At 35.7% G+C, this 22787-nt stretch overlaps 1 protein-coding gene across 1 annotated transcript in view; it reads left to right on the top strand.

Moving 5' to 3' along the window:
- The window catches only part of ARAP2 (ArfGAP with RhoGAP domain, ankyrin repeat and PH domain 2), a 188477-nt gene extending 166673 nt beyond the window's left edge, over positions 1-21804 (top strand). The window contains exons 29-33 of the mRNA XM_078446218.2: positions 5020-5102; positions 6174-6209; positions 8133-8196; positions 13555-13689; positions 19949-21804. Coding sequence (XP_078302344.1) covers positions 5020-5102; positions 6174-6209; positions 8133-8196; positions 13555-13689; positions 19949-20332 — 702 coding nt within the window. The 3' untranslated portion in view covers positions 20333-21804. The remainder of the gene's footprint in view (positions 1-5019; positions 5103-6173; positions 6210-8132; positions 8197-13554; positions 13690-19948) is intronic.
- The last annotated feature ends 983 nt before the right edge of the window (positions 21805-22787 follow it).

Genomic DNA, 22787 nt, shown 5'->3' with positions numbered 1-22787 from the left:
TAAGTCTCTTTCATTTTAGCAGTACCAAATATTCCTAAGTATGACAATCAATACAGTTTGGCTTTTTATAGCATTTTCCCCCAAGCTGATATCAATTTAAAAATCTGCCACAGGAAGCTTGTTCGTGGACAAGTGATTTTTTTTTCCAGACATTGGTTTTGTGAGATAATGTCATATTGTTTAACAGAATGCGTTTTAAGAATTTATATCTTTTTGAAAGGATCAACCTTCTCAGTCTAAGATAATTCATATAAATTGGTAGAGAGTGACAGTATCAAGTTTAAAAGAGTCTAAACGACTCTTTTAATGACTCTTTTAAACGACACTGTCTAAAAGAGTGAGGGGGGGTTGACATAATTTTGAGATATTTCTAATTTTTCAAGCTTTTATAAATTGACAAAAATTGTGTATATTTATCTTGTACACGGTGATGTTTTGATACAGTGATTACTGTAATCAAACTAATTAACATATCCATTACCTCACATAGTTATCTGCTGGCTCTGTGTGTGTGTGTGTGTGTGTGTGTGTGTGTGTTGAGAACATTTTAAGATGTACTCTCTTATCAAATTTAAAGTTTGTGGTACAGGAGTATTAACTATGGTCACCACACTATATATTAGATCTCCAGAACGTTCATTCTGCATAACTGAAACTTTATACCCTTTGACCACTGTCTCTGCATTTCCCCCAGTCCCTGGAAACAACCATTCTACTTTATGCTACTATTTTGACTTTTTTAGATTCTACCTATAGTGAGACACACTATTTGTCAGAAAGACACTGAACTTTAAGGACACTGAACACATTTTGTTTTTATAACAGTGACCTCAGGTTATGGAATTATAATTACTGTGCTTAAAAGATGTGTTTGTACATCTGTTGGAATAAATTAATGCAGCTGATACTTTTAATTTGCACATTCAGGCAAGCAGAGGGGACTCGACTTACAGTTTTCCTTAAACTATCATTGTTTTCAACACATGATTTTGTGTGGCTGGTTATTTTTTCATGTTGCTGGTCTGTCCCTTTTAATATTGATGGTCGAGTCATTGGCAATGTTAACATTTCAAATTATTTTACAGTAAATAAGCAATAGTGCAAATCTCCTTATTTGAATAAACATTTGGCTCTGTTTTTGACAGTTTTACCATTAATATGTGTATGCTTGTATATACTTAGAAAATGATTTACTGACAAGGAGGTAGAAGTTACAAATTGAAAAGTGTATTTAAAAAGACTACGTGTTAATTAGAGATAATTTATGAATGCTCATTAACAACAAATTAGGGTAATACACAGGGGAAGATATATTTTGTTTTGAGAGTTTACTCTGCACAGAAAATGTTAATTAAAATGTTTTCAGACTTGATTTACATAAAAGGTGATAAGTTTCAAAGAATATTACCATTATACTGTTAATGGTGTGAAAAAAAAAAAAAAACAAGTGGGTAAGTGGGGGGGTCATTAAAAGTTTCATGCACTAATAAGCAAACTCCTTTTAGTGCAAGAATAATTTCTTAAACACACTAATTTAATTGGCTTAGTTAAAAACTTTGTTTTGAATTATAGTGCCTGAGTAACACATTAGAGACTTCCTTACAGCCTAGTATATTGAGCTTTTTGAAGAAATTCTCCAGAAAATCCACATACCAAAAAAGAGAATTGTAATAAACCAACAGTAAAGTTACATTGCCAAATGAGATTTCTTTTTATAGAACTTTCCGTTAGTATCCTTGCAGTTCCACTTTATGTATATTTAAAGACTGAAACCAAAAAAGCTTCTTTCCACCATTGCTGACTTCCACACAAATTCTGTCATTAGTGGCATAAAGTAATGAGCTTACATGTCAGGAGTGGCTTGAGAATCAGTTGTATGACTTCAGACTCTCTATTGCCAAAAATACTTCAAAATGTAGGCAGTCCTGGCCCTACTGATGTCCTGTATAAACTAAGACTACCTGCTTCATCAGATGATAATAGTGAACATTGATCTCAACTGTGCAACTCCCATTTTCCCCATACTCCTGGAATTACTGCCTCTCACCCTACCTGGCCACTTCCGTTGAGGCGGAGTCCAAGGGAACAGGAGTCTCTCAACTATGAGGAGGGACATTCAGCTCAGGTGCAATCCAATGTAGTCTCTGACAGAGATGGCCAGGAAGCTCCACTACTATATATAATTCCTAAATTCTCTTTGCTTTGACTCTTTCCGACATGAAACAGTTACTGCTTTAGAAAGCTACCTCACTGCTCTTTATTAGACTTCAGTGTTACACCTTAGCATTCAGTAAAGTAGCACACTACAAAAAAGTACCTCAAAACCAGTCCTCAGTCAGAATTAAAGACAAAATACTTAAACTACTAGAAAATGACCTCAACAAGAAGTCAGGTTTTTATGAAGGAAACTACAGAACTTCACTGATAGAAATAAAATGTATGTAAAGTCTGATATTTATCTATAGGTTTAATGTACTTGTTTTCAAAATCTCAAAGGAATTATTTTTAGAACTTGACAAAAATGATACAATAATCACCTCAAAGTGTAAACAGATAAGAATATTTGTAAACATTTTGTTGATAAAAAACAAAATAGTTGTGTAGTATTTTGCATCCAACTGTCATGGTCTACAATAAAACTAAAATAACTTAGATAATATGATCCTGGCATAAAAATGAACAGAGATAGCAGTAGTATCATAAAGTCAGGTAATTAAGAATTAGTTTTGGGGGGCACCTGGATGGCTCAGTCGGTTAAGCATCCAACTTCAACTCAGGTCATGATCTTGCAGTTCGTAAGTTCTAGCCCCACGTTGGGCTCTGTGCTGACAGCTCAGAGCCTGGAGCCTGCCTCGGATTCTGTGTCTCCCTCTCTCGGTCCCTTCCCTCTCACCTCTCTCTCTGTCTCTCTCTCTAAAATAAGTAAACCTTAAAAAAAAAAATTAAATATTACTTTTTTTAAAATACACCATCATAAATGCATATCTACAGATAGGTTTGTTTAATAAGTAGGGCTGGGATAATTGTTAATTTTTTTTAATTTAAATTCTTGTCTATACTGTATATAAAATATATATTCTAGATTAACAAAAGAATTAACTTTAAAAATAGCAACGCTTCTCATTACATGGTCATGCAATTTAGTATTTGTCAGCTTTCAAGTTGAGATATAGTTAAGAAAGTTCAAAAGGAAAAAACCGTATACTTGACTCATAATAATAATAACCGTAAACAGCGAGCAAAATTATTGAAAACAATTTGTGTAGAATATTCCATTTAAAAAGATAAGGCAGTTTTTTTCTTTCACATATAGAGAAGTAATTCAGACAAATGTGTAAAGATAGATAAATTGTTGACCAAATCAAAAGTGAAAATTGCTAATGAATGTACATATGAGTGTATGTTTAATTTGAAGTAAATGTACCCTATCAGTTTGACCAGAATCTTACTCCTGTTCTTAGCCTTTGACCCAGTGATTTCATTTTTAGAAACCTCGCCATAAAAAAAAAAAAAATCCACAAATATATAGTTTTTTAAATTATCTACCATGATGATAATAGCAAACATTGATCATCGTGACTAGGAGTAAATTCATCATGGCCTTATCACCACTAGTCACCCAAGCATTCTTCCTGATAATCTTCTTGCTTGTTTTTCCTTTATGCTTCTTCTGTATTCTCCTGACCTGTTGTCTCTATGGAAGGTGGTTTATAATTTTATAAACATATTTTCCATCCTTTACTTCTCAGATTTGACTGCTTTCATGAAGACGTCATAGTAATATGTTAACTTGTATGGAACCTAGTACTAATTTCAGCTAAATGTACTTTGTACTAAATTTCAGCCAATATTTGCTAAATGGGCTTTTGTGTACTGTCTTAGAATTCTTACAATTTGTCTATATTGCTGTGTCTCTGAAGCAATATGTTCTAAGTCCATAATAACAGCAGCTGTAATTTATTGCACACTTTTTTTAATGATGATTACTGGACTAAACAGTTTATAGGCATTTGTCTTATTTAATCTGTAGAATTATCCTTCACAGTAACCCTTTCCTTAGTCAATAATAACCCTATGAAATACTATTTTTATTGTCCCTCTTTACAAACAAGAAGAGTAAAGTAATGTGAGGTCACAAACTAAGTAGCAAGCCAGATTTGCACCCAGGTTTCTATATCTCAAACCCCTTGCTCTTAGCTATAAATGCTATATGCCTAACAGTTTAAAATAAGAGATTGCCTTCAGAATTTTTAGGATATGGGGAAAGCATGTGTTAATAATTATTCCTGTGGCTGTTACCTTTATGAAAGCTATTTCAGGTTATCCAAGGATGAGTAATAAAGTGGGTGTGGTTTGATAGAAGTTATGATGGTCTGTGTTCAGGATTTTTGAAAAATAGTGGTTACAGATAATAAGTATGTTAGGATGTGTATGGAGAATAATTGATTGGGTGGATGTAAATTATTTTAATAGTCTGCTTTCATGAGTTATTTGTGAAAAATTCTATTAATATGGATACTTGAGATAGTTCAATATGTACCCATCAGGGTTCACAGTATGTTTTCCTTCATTCTTAAATCCAAAAAGTACAGAAGGTCATAATGCATTTGGTGGCAAAACCTAACATGAAAGTAGTTGCCTTAGTTATATGAATACAGGACACTGCCCTAGGTAACACTGATGGAATTATACCATATAATGCATGTTGTGGTTTTAAAATTAAAAAAAAAAAATTGAAAAGTAATTCTGATATATATCTGGTCCTAGATATTTTGAATCAAAAATTGTTTTTGTGTGTGCATATATCCACTTCTGTAAATGTACATGCGTATCCAAAGTTTTCTATTTAAATCTATAACATTGTAATCAGAACAATCTTCATTCAGTAAAAACTTGGTGTTACATCCGTAAAACATTGGAGAAACTAAACAGTTCTAAATCCAGTCATTAATACTCCAGGAAAATATAAAGGTATTTTGAAAATCCATTTAATTACAACTTACTTTGTTTTCCTTACAGAGTAGTAAATATGAGAAAATGTTTTCCCTCAGTTCAATGAAGTTTTATCTTGGAGTGAAAAGGAAAATGAAGCCTCCAACAAGGTAAAGTTTGAAAGGGAAAGGTTTTTGAAGAGTAAAAGCTATAGGACTATTTGTCTATTTAAGGATTTGGAGATCAGAGGCGTTAATCAAGCTTTTTATAAGTTAAGCTTTAGACAAAATCTTTGAGCTGTCACAGACATGGCAGGGGGCCTGTTGCAGATCAAGGGAAATTATGTGGGCAGATAAAAAAGCCTGTTTCCACTGCAGTCAAACCCCTTGGTGATTGCATCTCTGCTACATAAAGCAAGAAATCCCCAGAAGGTCCTGTCTACTGAAAAACACATCGGTTTTTCTCCACATTCTGTTTCTTGATCAGTCTCCCAACCTGGGGACATAAGGAATGTTCCAGGAAATTCTACACTCAGGAAAACAGCCTCTTGATGCCTAGCTATGTAGTTTGCCCTTTTCATTTTGCCAAATTTGGTAGTAAACCCACAGCACATAGGTAGCCGAGAGCGAGTGGACCCCACTTATAGTGTCCCCCTCTTCAACATTTGAATCATGCCAGCATTTGGTTTATTCCAATACTTCCTATCACAGTTTAATTTGAATTGCTAATTACATTTGCAAGAATACTTTTCTTATGAAACATTTTAATGAACTGTTATGTGCTTAGTTTGGGATTCTGTTACTGAAAATTTTCTCACTTTTGCCTACATGCTTAATTCTAAACCCAGAACATACACCTGTATTTCAGTTGACGTTTTCTTAATTTCTCGCAATATCAATAAGACAATGTATAGATCCTCTTATTTTGGCCATTTTCCTAGACATCTATCCTTCCTCAGCCAAGAGTATCTTCTGAGAGATTTCCCCACCTTCCCATAACATCATATAAGACTCCTTCCCTCTGTCTCCCTTCAGCGTATTTAAATTTGTAGCTGAACCCCTCATTGATCATTCACCTCTACGTCAGTCATACCCACTGAATCATCCCTCGTGGGGATCTGTTCTATATTACACATTGCCACCATTAAATATCACCTCCTTAACATCTAATCCTTCTTTTAGTTTTGTACAGTTGATATTTTTTAATATGTATGTTTATGTGTTTTTTCCCATGTGATTTAGTTGGGGATTGACAGCATATTCCGAAAAACATCACTGGTAAGTTAACTGCTGGCAGTTTTTGGATTTGAGATATTGATAACTTTACTAAACAATGTTATCGGCAGGTAGATCTACAGATAGGAAATGTTTCACCTAAGTGAAATTAGGTTGTTTTGTTTTTGTTTTAAGTATTTTTAGTCTGAGAAGAAGAAAATAGATTTGCTTCAAGCTTTAGGTCCATTTCAATCCTATGTGTCCTACCTGCCAGTGCCTCTTAAGAGAAAATATATCTGATTTCTTCCTAGTTCTTTTATGAGTGTGGAATCCCAGCTTTTATGGAATAAGCAGGCGGAATTCAGTTTCATATGAAGGAAAAGAACTAGCCAAAACTGAGTATAAAAAAAAAAAATCTTAGCCTCAAACCATTTCTTTCCATATATGTACATTTTTCCATTGATCTCATAGGATCTAGCCAGTCTCCCTAGAGACTATACTGGATGTCTCTTTCTTCAGCCCTAGCTGTGTCTGATCAATCACTAAGCCAAACTGGATCTGCCTCTTAATTATCTCCCTTATCAGGCCACACCTTCATTCATCTGCATGGTTTTATTCTAGTCATCCTAAGTGTTCTTCATGCCTTTAATTTTATTTTTGTTTTCTAGAATATTCTCTACCCAACCACCAAAGAGGCTTTCTAAATGTGTTGTGTTTCTTTCCTGCATTAAAGCTCTTCAACGAATCCTATAGCTAAAGGATAACGTGCAGGATTGTTGGCACAGCGTTCCATGAGCTTCATCTCCCAAGGCTTTCCCTTTTTTACTTACTGATAAAGCAGTAATCTGTGATTCACCATACATCCCTTCGTCCTTCATCTCTGCATGTTCAGTGTAGATAGCCCCTTTACTGAGCCTTCTTCACACTATATGCTGCTCCCATACCTCCCACTCCCATCCCCTTCCTGCTAATGTGGTAGACACAACCGTCATTCTTTCAGGTTACAGCTCAGATGCCCCAAAAGTCTGATAACTCTCCCCTCTAATCATTACTTATTTCTTCTTGGCATCGATAGTATTTTGCACACATGGGTGCAGAATTATAGAGAGGACCGTTGTTTTGGACATGGTAATGGAAAGGGACAATGTCTTTATGAGAATCTAATGAAGGAAGCATGAAATTTTTACAAATTTCATGTTGACGTTTTTTTTTCCCAAATTGTTTTTCATACAGGAATATAAAGAGTATGTAATTACATTGAAATATCCAGGTCATTTTAACAACACTTAGAAAAAGAAAATTTTCTAAGAAAACTTTATCGCATCCCCAAGTGTGCTCTTTCTGTATTTGTGTCAACAATACTTTCTCTTTTTCTCACTCTGCTGTAATTTATTTGTTTTCATGCCTAGCTCCTCTAATAGAATGTGTGAACCTTGAGGGCAAGATCTCTGTTTTATATAGGTTTTCAATAAAAGGTTACTGAGTCAGTGTTATTGGACATGCAGTAGTAGTTTTTCATTTGGTTCATTTTTCATGAGTCTTGCAGGTATTAAATGTTTATAATCCTAATGATGGAGACAGTCTAAGCCTTTTTACAAAGTATGCTCTTAAGAAAATGTGCACTTATTTTTCGTCTTACACTCAGAGTTTCTGGGGGAAAAGATGTGTTTAACGTCATGTACATGAAAAAGTAAATGACAGTGACCTTTCTGCCTTTCCAGAAATATTGCCGATCATTCTTCAGCAGTTACCAAAGCCTGTAGCTGTATTTTGTTTAAACTAACATATTTATACTATTATTTTGATATTGCACATTTAACAGAAGCCTGAAGCAACTTATACTGAAATACTCCCATTTTGATTGTATTAACTCATGAATCAGGAGAAACCCACAGAGGCTTCTGATCATTTAATAACCAAACAAATACACTGGAGAACAGTCTTCTGGCTTTATGAATTATGTATTTTATAAACCTTGTTTTACAGGCACATTTGTTGTGATAACTTACAAACTCAGACGGAGTGGATGGCCAGTGTCTTTATCGCCCAGGTACGACATCTGTCTCAGCTCTCCAGCCAAGTAGAACGACTGCTTGTAGGAAATGTTAGTGGGATTTCGAAAGCCTTTTTAATAAGAGTCTTATGTGTATACTTTTATTTTCTCATTCATGTTTTTTTTTTTTTTTTTTTTTTTTTGTAATGCTTATTTTGAAGGGGAGGGGCAGAGACAGAGAGGGAGACACAGAATCCGAAGCAGGCTCCAGGCTCTGAGCTGTCAGCACAGAGCCTGATGTGGTGTTTGAACTTAAGGAGCCATGAGATCGTGACCTGAGCCGCAGTCAGATGCGTAACCAAGAGAACACCGCCCCCCCCCTCCCCCGGGCGGCCCTCATATGGTTTTTCAAACATACGAGAATCCAAATTGATCCATTACCCTTTGAAAGAGAGTTACTCTCTTTCTAGAGGCTTCTTTTTTGGTGCTCCAGCAACTCCTTACCTTTGGAGAGGTGTATTGCTTCAAGATGGTAGTGTAAGAAAGAGGGACCTGTTTACCAGAGTCCCACATTCATCTTCATTTAGAAAAGCGTGCTTCTTTCTTCTTCTTCTCCCCATGGCTCACCTACTCCCCCCACTCTAGCCTTTCCAGAAACAAGGACAGGAGCCCACATTTCTTTAATACTTACTCTGTGCTGGATACTTCAGAAGAGCTAACTCTTGTATTCTTTGTAACAAACCATGCATGACGTTGCTTATAGATGTTTGCTTAGCACCATACAGTTTAGTAGTTCAAACCCAGGAGTGCCAGAAGCTAATACCTATACTCAGTTCCCCATTTAGTCTCCTCTCTAGAGGAGGACTCTGTCTTTGTGAGAAGGGTTAATAGTCTCATTAATAGGATTGGTTTTCTCCCCACTACCTTGTCTGGCTGAATTCCCAGAAGGGCTTCCCATAAGAGCATTGAAATTCACTGGTAACGATTAAGTTGCCACTCTTTATTACTGAGGACGCACTTCCCTGTTTCTCTTATAAGTGGGAAGTTAATTCACCCCCAAGTCTGGCCCTTACTTGTTTTGAAAACCATTTTCTGTGTTCATTTAATTTATTAACCTTTCCAGTGGTTAATAAACACTGCTCTTCTCAGTCTGACGCTGAGGTTACTACCTGAAAACACATACGCAGGAAAAGACTTAACTTTTTAGAGATTTTTCCTCTTTTTTGTGCCTTTTTAGAAATTCAGATATTTAAGTCCTTAAAAAAAATGTAAACTAGATTTGAAGTGTTTTAGTAAAATTGGAACCCTAGAGTCAAAAGTATTACAGTGTCTGTGGTACAACTACTCTGATTTGTTTTTATGATTGAAGTCACTAGTCTCTGTGGTTGAAAATCAAGGTATAAATAACCAGAAAGCAGAGGTTGCTCTCATGGACAGCTTATTCCCCCCTGCCTCAGCTATCCTTCCTTGTCCTGGCCTTAGGGATTCAGCCCAATTACTTTTCCTCTGTTCTTTCCACTGCTTAGGATTAAGGTAAACAAAAAGGCCTTCTTGGATTTAAGGATTTAATGGCTCACCTCCACAGGGAGGCAGAAAACTAGCAAATGTTGTTTTATATGTGTGTGTGTGTGTGTGTGTGTGTGTGTGTGTGTGTATACATATATGTTAACACACACACCAACAGTTAAGTGCTTCTTACAATGAGTTCTTACTGGTGTGCAGAATACTTTTATAATATCCATTCCCATTTTCACTCCTGCTTCAAAAGTCCTTTAGATTTCACCTGATGTGTCATTCTCAGAGGAACTCTCCCTGATCTTCAGACCAGTCAGATCTCAGGCTAGAGGAACCCTTAGTATTCTTTACCTCAGTTGTAGCACTAATTAGAAAGTACTGTGTAATTAGATTTTTCATGTCTGCCTCTCCGACTAAAATGTACACTTGATGACAAGAAAGGCTCTGTCAGTCTTATTAGACCTAGATGTATACTTGCACCATAGAACCCAATCCCATTTACAAAATACATGCTTAGGTAGTATTTCTAAAATAAGACAGGGAGAGAACATAATTTGACAAAATTTCAAATAGATATTAGTGTGATACAATAATAAGCAACAGAAAGGAGAGGATGTGACTGGGGTAAGGAAGGGCACTAACTAGGAAATGTTCTCAGGAAAATGCCTTTCTAAACAGCTGAGAGGTATGCTGACACCTGTCTGAAATTAGGGAGCAGGTAATGCAGGTATGCAGGAGTGGGGAGAGTGTTCTAGTATAGGGGCCAGCAGGTGCAAGGTCCTGAGATGTGGTCATAATCTTTGTTCCATTAACATCATGAAGGGCTGTGTGAAGAAAGATATAAAAGATGAGGAAGGTAATAAGCAGATCATATAGTCCCAGTTTATGAATTTCCTCTACCACTACACTTCCAATATCCCCTCCCTAACTCACTGATGATCAGTTCACTGATTTTAAAAATTACTAGTAATCATTAAAGAATTTCATTTTTCTACTAGGAAATCTACCACCCTCCCTGCATTTTACAGCCACATAAGTGAGGCTCCCTTCTCTTCCAACTATTTCTTCTGATTACTAAGAACTTTTCTCTAGTCATAAATACTCAGTGTGCCATACTATATGGTCAATATAGAGGAAAGGTGAGAAATAATCTTCAGAGAGTGAGGAAGCCAATTGCCCAAAGTAGAACTTCAACTTAATGCTGAGTGCTTACTTGAAATTTAAGGTTAAATCTGAAGTGAGATATATCTATAAGAGAGAGCATCTTTCTCTCTTTCTTCATCGGTTGGTAGGCTCTCTCATAAAGCAAGTAGAATTGGGTTTAACCAGTTTGGGGGCCTTGCCAGGCAGGGATGATGAAAGGAAGCAGCACAGGATGTGGAGATATTTATAAGGAGGTGAGTATCCTTATAGACTGTGAAATCTAAGACTGACTCTGAAGGAAGTGGAGGGTAATGTGGAAAGTAGAATGATGGTAGAGACAGTAGAGAAGTAAGAGAATGGATTTGGATGTCTTAAGGAGTCTAAAGGGGTGAATGAAGCTGAATTAAGTTGTAAGAGGTCAGGGTCAGAAAGAGAGAGAGGCAGGCTCACCTCACGTTCATTGCAGCATTACTCACAGTTGCCAAGGTATGTAAATGACCTACGTGTCTAAGGACGAATGGATAAAGAAAAGATCCGTGTGTGTATGTATATGCTCCCCCACACACATTCAGATATTATTCACCCTCAAACAAGAAAGAAGTCTTGTCATTTTTGACAACATAGATGAATTTGGAGGACATTATGCTGAATGAAATAAGCCAGACAAAGACTGCAAGTATCACTTACGTGTGGAATTTAAAAATGAAAGTTTAACTCATAGACACAACAAAGTGGTTGCTGGGTGGGTAGGGAGAATAGGTGAAGGTTTACACACTTTCAGCTATAAGATGAATAAGGTTTGAAGATCAAATATAAAAAATGGTCACTGTTGATACAGTTAATACTGTATTGTATAATTGAAATTTGCTAAGAATAGAACTTGAATGTTTTCACCAAAAAAAAAAAAAAAAGTGAGGTGATAGATGTATTAATTAACTTAATTGGGGGGAATTCTTTCACAATGTATACATATATCAAATTGTCACATTGTACATTTTCAATATCTTACAGTTTTGTCAGTTATACCTCAAGGCTGGAAGGATGGGGAAAAAATAGCGGGAGACAGAACTGAAGATTTTGGGGTGTGATCACTGGTTATAATAATGAAAGTATGATCCTCAGCCATGTGATCCATAAAGTGTAGGACCTTTAAGATCATTTATAGAAAACTATGAATGTCATAATATATTCCTCAGATACAGTGTTTTGTACTGTTGGGGAAAATACCTCTTGGATCCATCTGATAAGAACTAGTTAGCCAGTACACAGAACACTGTGTATATCACGTCAGAAAAAGCAAGACTGTGTTTGCTCTTTGATTTCTCTATCATTTAACACATGTACTATATAAAGTGTAAGCATAATCCATAGGGTTAGTGAATTCCTTTCCAGCCAGTTTTCTTTTAGCTTTACATGTTGGGAACATCCCAATTATATAATATCAAAATTATTTTTACCAAGTTTAGGGCTTTGACATAAAAATAGCATTATGAAGCTTGTAACTTTCTTTCTGAAATATTTTATAATCTACCATTATAGATTTGCTGAGCCAAAATAAACACTTCACTAAAACTCAAGGGTAGATCTGATGCATATACACTCAGTCTCATAATAAAGATCTGCACTGTAGGATCATTGAAGATTAAATGAGATTTTATTTATATGTAGTATATATGTTGTGAGATTATATACACTGATAATCACAAAGTCTGGTGGTGTATGTCCCTCAATATAATCTTGCCATTATATATGGGTACACAGCAAATACTTGTTGAATCCTTTGCTATAAAATACATTAAAATACTAATTGAAATAAAAGGCAGGAATGTGCTGAATCTTAAGAATAGAGAGAGAAAAAAAGAATAGGTTTTAGCTAGACAGTTTACCAAAAGGCTTTCATTTCAACAGAACATCCATAAAGCTTATCATTTTATAATTGGTATTCTGTAGTTCTTTCATAGATTGTTGTCTGAAAATCAATTTCCTTTTGCCAACTTCTGGAAAGTTAATCTACCCTGAGGAGTAGAAAAATTCTTTAAATATTTTTCTTTTATATGCATATCTGATGGATTTATCACTCAAGAGCTTATATTTTTACCTGTGGATATTTCTCCCCAATGCAAAATTAATTTTTCTCCAGTCATATCTATAATTGCTCAGTTGGCCAGAATATGTAGTCAATAATTTGAGAACAAATGTGCCATACTCGGTTGTACAATGATTTTCAGTATAAATGTCTGTGTGCAAGGTAATTTCTTTGGAATTCAATTAGATGAAAAAGTAACATTTTTCAAAAGGTCATAAAATGAGGCTGATGTTTCTGATGGCCATGCCTTAGGTTGATTTGAGGTCTATAAGGTCAAATTATTTTTACACTAAAATTGTCTTTAGTAGAGGGAGAAAATATGTGCATAGTTACTTTGATTACAGGGCCTAGAAAAATAGACAAGTGTGTTATTTTTCTCCCACAAAGAGATTTGCCAGTTTCATCAAATATTTTCCTCCTTTTGATTTGATAAGTAGTACATAAGCCATGTATTTGAAACTTTGAATGGAGACCTCAAAGTTCTGTTCACTTAAGAGTTTTACATCCTCAAGCGATGCTGCTACCAGAGTCAACATCATAGTTACAAATGGCATTCTCATGGAAAGCAGAACATTTGATTTGGAAATATGGGAAAAGGAGCCAAGTAACTGTAACATGATCTACTACATAATAAAATAACACACCAACAGCGAGAAATTGTGTTTCCACAGCATGAAAATGACATATTGCCACCAGCTGGAAAGGAACGAAAACGTTCTATAACCAAAAATCCCAAAATCGGAGGTTTGCCTCTAATTCCAATCCAGCATGAGAGAAGTGCAACCCAAGCCAGGAAAAATATTGAGGTAGGTTCAGATTTTATTTGTTTTATATTAATTATAACTTTGGTTTTCTTATGTCGTAATATGATTCAGTACATTAATTGTTTCTTTGGCTTCAAAAACTCAACAGTAATCTTTGTAAAGCATGGTATACAAATCATATCCTGCAAGAAAATATTATGTATGAATAACCCTATGCTCCTCTTTAAGTTTTATCTCTTAAGTTTTCTTAAAGAGTTTTAATAATGTCATTGGCAGGCCAATTAAATATGCATAATGCCACTTATTTTCTTATCTGTAACATAGGCAACTTTAAATATGTATTCAGAGGTCCACATGGTAAAATTACAGTCTCAACTTAGTCATACAAGTTCACTTCTAACACGCTTAGGATGAGCCCAGGGCCAATTATGTCTGGATCCGTAGTAACTATACTTTCTAATAACACAGTCAAATCCCAGTGGTTTGGGAACTGATGCGGTGTCGCAGTTAATTTAAGGAACTGCAAGATGACCCCTGAGCGTCAGTAAAAATGATGTGGCATCTTTCAGGACAGCGGCTTTGTTCTCCTTCTCACCTTGAGGGGCAGGGGCGGGGAGAACATAAGTAGCATCAATCTTCACTTGAAGTTTAGTCTCTTCAGGAAAGGACATGAGCTGTTTGCACTTAAACCTCATTAGATGCTTTGGGAATAATGCATGTTTCAGTGCTTTAGTTGAGCCCCTCCAAGCAAAAAAAAAAAAAAAGAAATTCTTCAAGCCTAGGTTTGGGACTGAGTGGTTTGAATCTCTCAAATTTTAAAAGACTAAAGCTATTTTAACTTAGTGATCAGATTTAAAATTTTTTTCTATGTATATCTTTCCTTGAACATTTATCCCAATGTAATATTCCTCTTCACTAAAAGATAAAAGCTTTGAAATAACGGTTTATTTCCTTCTGCACTTATATTAAAAAAATTTTTTTAAGCGTTCTGCACAATTATGGGTTCCTAAAATAATCTAGAATTTCAAAATTCTAAGAGTCCCATTTCCCAGGAACTCACATTAGGAAACAGTTTAAACAAACAAGACAAACCTGTTACCCCAGCTTCTCTGACATTGCCTTGGGATGAGTTATGGAGCAAAGCAAATCAAAAAACATTAACCAGTATCCAGTATAGGATTAGGATGATGACTAAATATATAGTATAATAATTTGTTAACTATTCTCAAATCCAGAATTTCAGAGACAATTTTTTTCTTTTTTATCATACTTAAGATCAGAAAACTGATAAACTCCAAACTATAAAGACCTTGTGATAAGCTCTTAAAATAATTCCATGAAATATTAACTGCTAGAAAATTTATGACTAAGCTAAATTAACCTCTTTGTAAATTTTGCACACGGGGTGATTCAACAAATTTGGCAGAGAAAGATTTTAAATGCTCTAGTGTTGGGAAAACATTGGAAGTTTAAAAAGCATTAAAACACTATTAATAGAAATTGAAAATTGCATATGAACCATTAAAATGTCACAGAATTAGATTCATGTAAATATTTAAGAAAATACATTTATAAAATAATCACTTTTGGTCCTTTGTTTTAAAAATGGAAAATGGCTTAAAATACTGCTAAATAGGATATATTCATAGTCACATCAGTGGATGTATTCAAGAATTGTTTTTCAAACAAGGTGTTGGCAGATTGGCAAATTTGGTGCTTTGGCCATTTGGTAATGCCCCATTTCATGTCTTGGTTTCATGAGGTTTTATTGAAAGTTGGAGGAGAATACCTCACTCAGGCAGGCAGTCATCCTGGAAAAATCCACTTCCAAAATTAATTGAGTGAATTAGTAGTGAGCTAGCTGAATAAGCCAGAGAAAGAAATGGGCCAGAGGAGATCACACACGAGTGCCAAACATGGTACTTAAGAATGCACACACCAGAGGGGCCCCTGGGTGACTCAGTCGGTTGAGCATCCTACTTCGGCTCAGGTCATGATCTCATGGCTCTGTGTTCACAGCTCAGAGCCTGCTTTGGATTCTCTCTCTCTCAGAAATAAACGTTAAAAAAAATGCACATACTAGTTCCTACCTGTGATTTGGCTACCTCCGGAGTTCATTGTACTCAGCCTCTTTATCTGCAAGCATGTAGGGATAATAAAAGGCTCTACCTCACATGGCTGTTGTGAGGATTCAATGATATCATAGTTGAGAATTTATTAGAATAATGCCTAGTACATGGTTAACATTTGAATCAAAAGAATAAGGAACTTGGAAGACAATATGGGATAATTATTTCAAAAAAATTTTTTTAAGAATATTTGTGAAACAAATAATGAGCAGTGAAGAATGATGAGCAGTTCAAGCAGGAAATGGTGATCTAGAATCTTACCCATTAAACACTTCTATATAGATATTTTTCCAGGGAAGACTTGCAGATTGCTAACAGACACATGAAAAGATGCTCAGCATCACTAATTATCAGAGAAAGGCCAATCAGAGCCACAATAACATAACCCCTTACACCAGTCAGAATGGCTAGTACCCAAATAACAAGTGTTGGTGAGACTGTGGAGACAAAAGAACCCTGGTGCACACTCCCCTGTTGGTGGGAATGTAAATTGGTGCAGCCACCATGGAAAACAGTATGGAAGTTCCTCAGAAAATTAGACATACTATCCAGTAATTCTAATGTGTATTTATCCAAAGAAAATGAAAACATTAATTCAAAAAGATAAATGCCCCCGTGTTTATTGAAGCATTGTTTATAATAGCCAAATTATGGAAGCAGCCCAAGCGTCCATAGATAAATAGATGAAGTGTTATGTATGTATACAGTGGAATATTATTCAGCCATAAAAAATGAAATCTTCCATTTGCAACAACATGGATGGACGTAGAAGATATGGTGCTAAATGAAACAAGTCAGAGAAAGACAAATGCCATGTGATTTCACTTCTATGTGGAGTCTGAAAAACAAAACACAGAAACCTGCCCATAAATACAGAGAACAAACTGATGGTTTCCAGAAAGGAGGGTTGGGAATGAGCAAAATGGATAAAGGGGAGAGGGAGATACAGGCTTCCAGTTACGGAACTAATAGATCATGGGAGTAAAAGCACAGCACAGGGAATATGGTCAGTGATAGTGTAATGGTGTTGTAGGATGACAGATGGTAGCTACACTTGGGGTAAGCACAGCACAACATAGACTTGTCAGATCACGGTGTTGTATGCCTGAAACTAATGTAACATTGTGTGTCAACTATACTTCAATAAGAAAAAAGTCTATATTGCTCCTTAGTTTTCCCTGGGTAATAGATGCCAAGTAAGTCTTACCGTGGTTGATATTTATTTATAAACTCCCAGTCGTATCCCTGTGCTGGTTAGCCATCATTCTCATTAATCTTTCATCTTGGGGGAGGGGTATTTTGTTTTGGTAAAATATACGTAACATAAAACTGTTCATTTTAATCCTATTTAAGTGTAGTTCAGTGGCATTAATTACATTCACATGGTGCAAACATCACAGCTGTCTCCATATTTTAACGTAGTCTAATGAAACTTTGGAATTAAGCTAGGTACTAAATATTTCATCAGTTTTTAGAGGAGATGAAATGTATTTCCCTGAGATATATAAGCATAATTTTTTTCACAAAACTTCAAGTTATAAAATATATTTGTGAAAATATTTATATTCAGCCTGAGTTTGTATGTTTTAATTTCACGTCTGGATTGAATGGAATTTAAAAATTTTAAAACTTTATTCAATATTCGAAAGGTTAGCAATCATATCCTAAGTATAGGCACTATACTGGGTTCACATTCAGTGAACAAATCAAAACCCTCTGCTTGCATTGAGTCAACTTGGTAGCAGGGCATTCGGATAATCACAAGAGTAAGCACTGCGGAGAAGAAGAGAGAAAGTTGGGGAGTTGTCTTTTAAACATAATTATATTGAGTGTCTCTTCCATTTATGCCACTCAGTGTCACACATAATACCAGATTAAAATTTCATCTTGTTTCAACATTCATAACTCAAATTCTCCTTCAGATATTTGCTTTCTAGGTTTTGCACCTTTTACCAGGGAACTTTCAAAGACATTTCTTCAATTCTTCTTGTGAAAAGAAAAATAACTTCTTTTTCTACTCCACCTACACTCTGATCCAGTTTGTTGGGTCTCCTTCCTTGTTCAGTGGCTCCACACTGCCATATGCTTGATTGTCTGTTGTTTGTTCCTCTGTCTTACACTTTATTCAGTTGTTGTGCTCTGATAATCTGCAGTCAGATGCTTTACCCCTGAGCTATATCCCCCAACTCTTTGATGATCTGATGAGAGTTCTGTATGCCAGAAATTGCCCAGTCATAAGACATCCTGAACACTAATTAAGAAAGCACGCCTTTATAGTTCAGCGAATGAACGTGTGCTCTAATTCTTGGATCCAAAAGTGAGTTTTAATACATAAATATATATTTAATATTATCAATGTATATTTAATATTTATATTTAATAGGAATATATTTAAGTTATATATTAATACACATTAATTTCAGTATTTTCAGTTATTTCAGTATTTTCAGAAATACTGGATCTGCAGGATTCTAAAAGACATCGTGTGGGAGGAAGGATTTCACTGGTCGGGTATTAGAGGAGGAGGAAAAGAGCAGAAAAAGAAGTCAAACATATTTCTCTGCCATAGACCTGCTCAACATCTTTAATATACTAATATGTACTGTGAGTCTCAAAGAGGGGGCTGTAGTACAAGTATAGGGTGTGTCCCCAAATCCTATAGCCACGTACATGACACTGTAGGAATTACACATATACCAACATATGACACATTTAAGCAGAAATGAATTGGAAGAGGCAAGTTTGAAATGAAAGTCAATACCTCGGCCACAGCAACTTACTAGACTTGTCTCCAGAGGCCAGGGAAACAAAACCAAAAATGAACTATTGGAACCTCATGAAAATAAAAGGGTTTTGCACAACGAAGGAAACAACAAAACTGAAAGGCAACTGACAGAATGGGAGAAGATATTTGCAAATGACCTATCAGATAAAGGGTTAGTATCCAAAATCGATAAAGAACTTATCAAACTCAACACCCAAAAACAAATAATCCAGTAAAGAAATGGGCAAAAGACATGACACTTCTCCAAGGAAGACATCCAGGTGGCCAAGCGACACATGAAAAAATGCTCAACATCACTCATCATCAGGAAATACAAATCAAAACCATAATGAGATACCACCTCACACCTGTCAGAATGGCTAACATTAACAAATCAGGCAACAACAGATGTTGGCAAGGATGCGGAGAAAGAATTCTCTTTTGCACTGCTGGTGGGAATGCAAACTGGTACAGCCACTCTGGAGAACAGTATGGAGGTTTCTCAAAAAATTAAAAATAGAACTACCCTGCAACCCAGTAATTGCTGTACTAGGTATTTATCCAAAGGGTACAAAAATGCTGACTCAGAGGGGCACATGCACCCCAATGTTTATAGCAGCACTATTGACAATAGCCAAATTACAGAAAGAGCCCAAATGTCCATTGACTGATGAATAAAGAAGAGGTGGTATATACCCATACATACATACATACAATGGAATATTGGCCAACAAAAAGAATGAAATCTTGCCATTTACAACAATGTGGATGGAACTAGAATGTATTATACTAAGCAAAATGTCAGAGAAAGATAAATATTATATGATTTCACTCATATGTGGAATTTAAGAAACAAGACAGATGAACATAGGGGGAGGGAAGGAAAAATAAGGTGAAACTAGGGAGGCAAACCATAAGAGACTTAAATACAGAGGCCAAACAGAGTTGCTGGAGGGGTGTTGGGTCGGGAGATGGGTTAAATAGGCAGTTGGCATTAAGGAGGGCACTTGTTGGGATGAACACCGGGTGTTTTATGTAAGTGATGAATCACTAACTGCTATTTCTGAAACCATTATTACACTATTTAACTAACTTGGATTTAATTTTTTTAAAAAGGCGATGAGAGTCAATCTGAATAACCTGAGAGACCTCTTTGAAGCTATAATTTAAGTGTATGTTAAAATGAATTTCCATGGTCTACCTTTCATTTGATTTTATACCTGTAAGATGACTGTATTGATCTCTTGGTCAGTGAATTCTGACATGCCACTTGTGTCAAAGTAAAGTTAGAACCTAAGTCACAGAAATAAGCTCAAAATAAGAAGCATGCACGTTTCTGTGGAATGTGTTTTCAATGTAAATTGTACCGAATCCTGCTTTCTCCTGAGATGTTGTATTTTATTTTCAGAGTGCGAGAGCAGAGCTGGAACGGCTGAGGCTCAGTGAAAAGTGTGACCAAGAGCTTGGGGATGGCAGCTTAAGGGAGAGAGCCTCCATGGTGGCCCAGTGCCTGGAGCACAAGGACGAGAAACTTCGAACTAGAACCAGAAAACATCGGAGTTTCAACTGTCTGGAGGACACGGAGGCTGAGGTCCTTCACGGGCAACAGAAAAGCCAGAAAGCCCCCAAGACATGGAGGAAACCCGAGGACAGCAATGGCAAAGCTGTTTTAGACTCTGATAGTAGGTTACCATCAAAGGTTATTGAAGAACTTAGCCTGGTTCTGCAGCGGACAAGAGCCCTTCCAAAAGACTTACAGGGTGAGCAGGTCTTGCAGAAAGAGATAAAATAGTTTTGCAGATTATTTTTTTGTAATATTGTATACAGTGTTTGTGTGCAAACCGGAAACCAAACAGTAATTCATGGTTTGTGAGATTTGTCTAGCTATACATAAGCATTTAAATAGCATTTTAAAATGTATATGTACATATGTGTAAGATTATGTTTTTGGCCTGAACAAAATTTGTACCGTTTAAGTGTATTAACCTTGTGTAAGAAGGCATTGGGTTACTGTGAGTCAGCCAGGCTTTTACAGTAGTTGTCTGTTGAATGGTGTAATTTATGAGCAGAAATCTCAAACTGTACTGTATTGTATAAAATGTTTTAACTGAAGCCTATGAAATTATATGTATCACATTTTGCACTTTGAGAAACCTTGTATATTAAGTTACCATATGTTTTTAGGTTTACATAGGGTCCACCATATGGAAAAGGGAAGTTGTAAAGAGGAAGGATTTGTTTTAGTGGCTGCCTGTCAAACATTGGAGTTTTCAAGTGAAGCAAGAGTTAACAAAAAACCAAGGAGGTCCATTAAGATTCATTCTAGTTCACTATGGACCAGAACTTATTAATGAGGAACTGCCTATTAAGAAAAAAAGTCTAGTGACTGCTTCCCAAGGTAATGTTCAGCCAACAAACACGAATCATGGCACTGGCCACACTTACTTAGGGTGTTAGGGAACCATCCACGGTGTGCATTCACTACTCTCCGGTTCTTCGCAGGTGGCTGCTGAGAAGAAACTTAACACTGCATTGAAGACCTGGCATGGTTGCCATTTGCACTGACTGTTGCTCTGTACATTTTTTTTTAATTCCTTACTATGGATTTTGTACAAATTCATTATCACAGGGTTTTGTTACTGTGTTTTAATTTTTTTGTCATTGCTTTACCTTGTATTTCATTTCTTGTTATTTTAAGTAAGGTTGTGATCTCTTTCTCCACAACGTCGTAATTAACTGGAAGTATACAACATATGGCCATTTTAGAGTGGGGGATAGTTTACCCCACTTTTGGCAGCTTCCAGTTCACATTTAATCAGGTCTCTTTAAAAAAAAAAAAAAAAAGTAGTCTCCTCCTGTGCCTAATAAATGATAAAGCCCTCTGTTTTTTGCCTCCACATTAGGGTCAGCTACTGAGTTGGTGGTTTTCCTCCAACAGACGATACTAAGTATAGTTCACTTTAGGGACAGAGCTTTTCATCCATTTCCTAAGAATTTTATTAGGTCTGATGAGTTTTGATTAAAATTATCTTATATAGCTAGGTCTTATTTCAGCCACTTATTTTACCCCCCCTTTTCAGGGTCTTCTTCAGAATCTGTTATACGAAAGCCCATACTTTTGTGAGTCCGGTCATTGTATAGGAATGTACTCTTAAATACTCTGAATTTCTTCCTTGTAAAATACTGATCACTTCTATTTGGTGGTGATAAAATAGTTTACCATGGAGGTGTGATATTTATTCTTTAAATCTGTACTGATTAGAATTTTTTTTTTTTTTTTTTTAAAGAAACTGCAGGTCAGTTTATGAAGTAGGTGGCAGCGCTGGGGAGCCTTCATGTAAAGCAAGAAATCATGGTACTTAGGAAAAAAACCTAAAACTATTATCCCTAATAAATTATAATATTTATGGGATGAGGCATATGGACTATAATTGACCATGGGAAAGTATCTGGAGTTTTTTACCTGCCTTCTCTGAAGATTTTTGAAACTTGAGCTTAGAATCAAATAGCTCTGTTTCCCTTCCTTTCCTGTATGTTTGTCTCCATTTTTCAAGAGTAAGATAAGGGCTAACGATGACATCTCATATTTTGAATAAAAATTCAGTTGTTTTACAAGTTCACTTGAATGTGATTATTTTCTGAAGTTAAAGGTTATTTAGAAATAAATCTGATCATCTTACCTTTTCTCTTAATCATTTGAATTTATTATATATACTTCAAACAAGCTTTCATTTTTTCCAAACATCATTATGAATATTCTATTATTTTAAATGATTAATATACACAGATGTGACACATATTGATGGTCCTCTTTCATTTCTGTAGCCCTAAGATTAATTACGAGGCATGGATTTTAAATATTTGGCCTCTAAACAAATCACTACCTGACGATTTATCCAAATGGCATTGAGAATTCAGAACTAAGCACAATTGAAGCAAAATATGACTTGTGTACATTAATAGCTGCCAATTTGCGTTGTTTAGAGGACAATTTATAATTCCAAAATACACATAACTGTATATTGCAAAAGGAAATATTTTTGAAAATGCATCAAATTTATTTGAAGAGATTGTACTGTTCAGATATTTTCATGTTTGCTCAAACTTTTGATAATTCCTCTGGAGAAAAGATGATTAAACTTTTACCATCTTATGGGACACCCTGGTAGAGCATCCTACTCTTGGTCTCGGGGTTGTGAAGTGTGAGCCCCACATTGTGTATAGAGATTACATTAAAAAAAAAAAAC

This window comes from Panthera onca, chromosome B1 (genome assembly GCF_046562875.1).
Source record: "Panthera onca isolate mPanOnc1 chromosome B1, mPanOnc1 haplotype 2, whole genome shotgun sequence".
NCBI classification, from domain to species: Eukaryota; Metazoa; Chordata; class Mammalia; order Carnivora; family Felidae; genus Panthera; species Panthera onca.
This window is presented reverse-complemented; position numbering and strand designations above follow the sequence as displayed.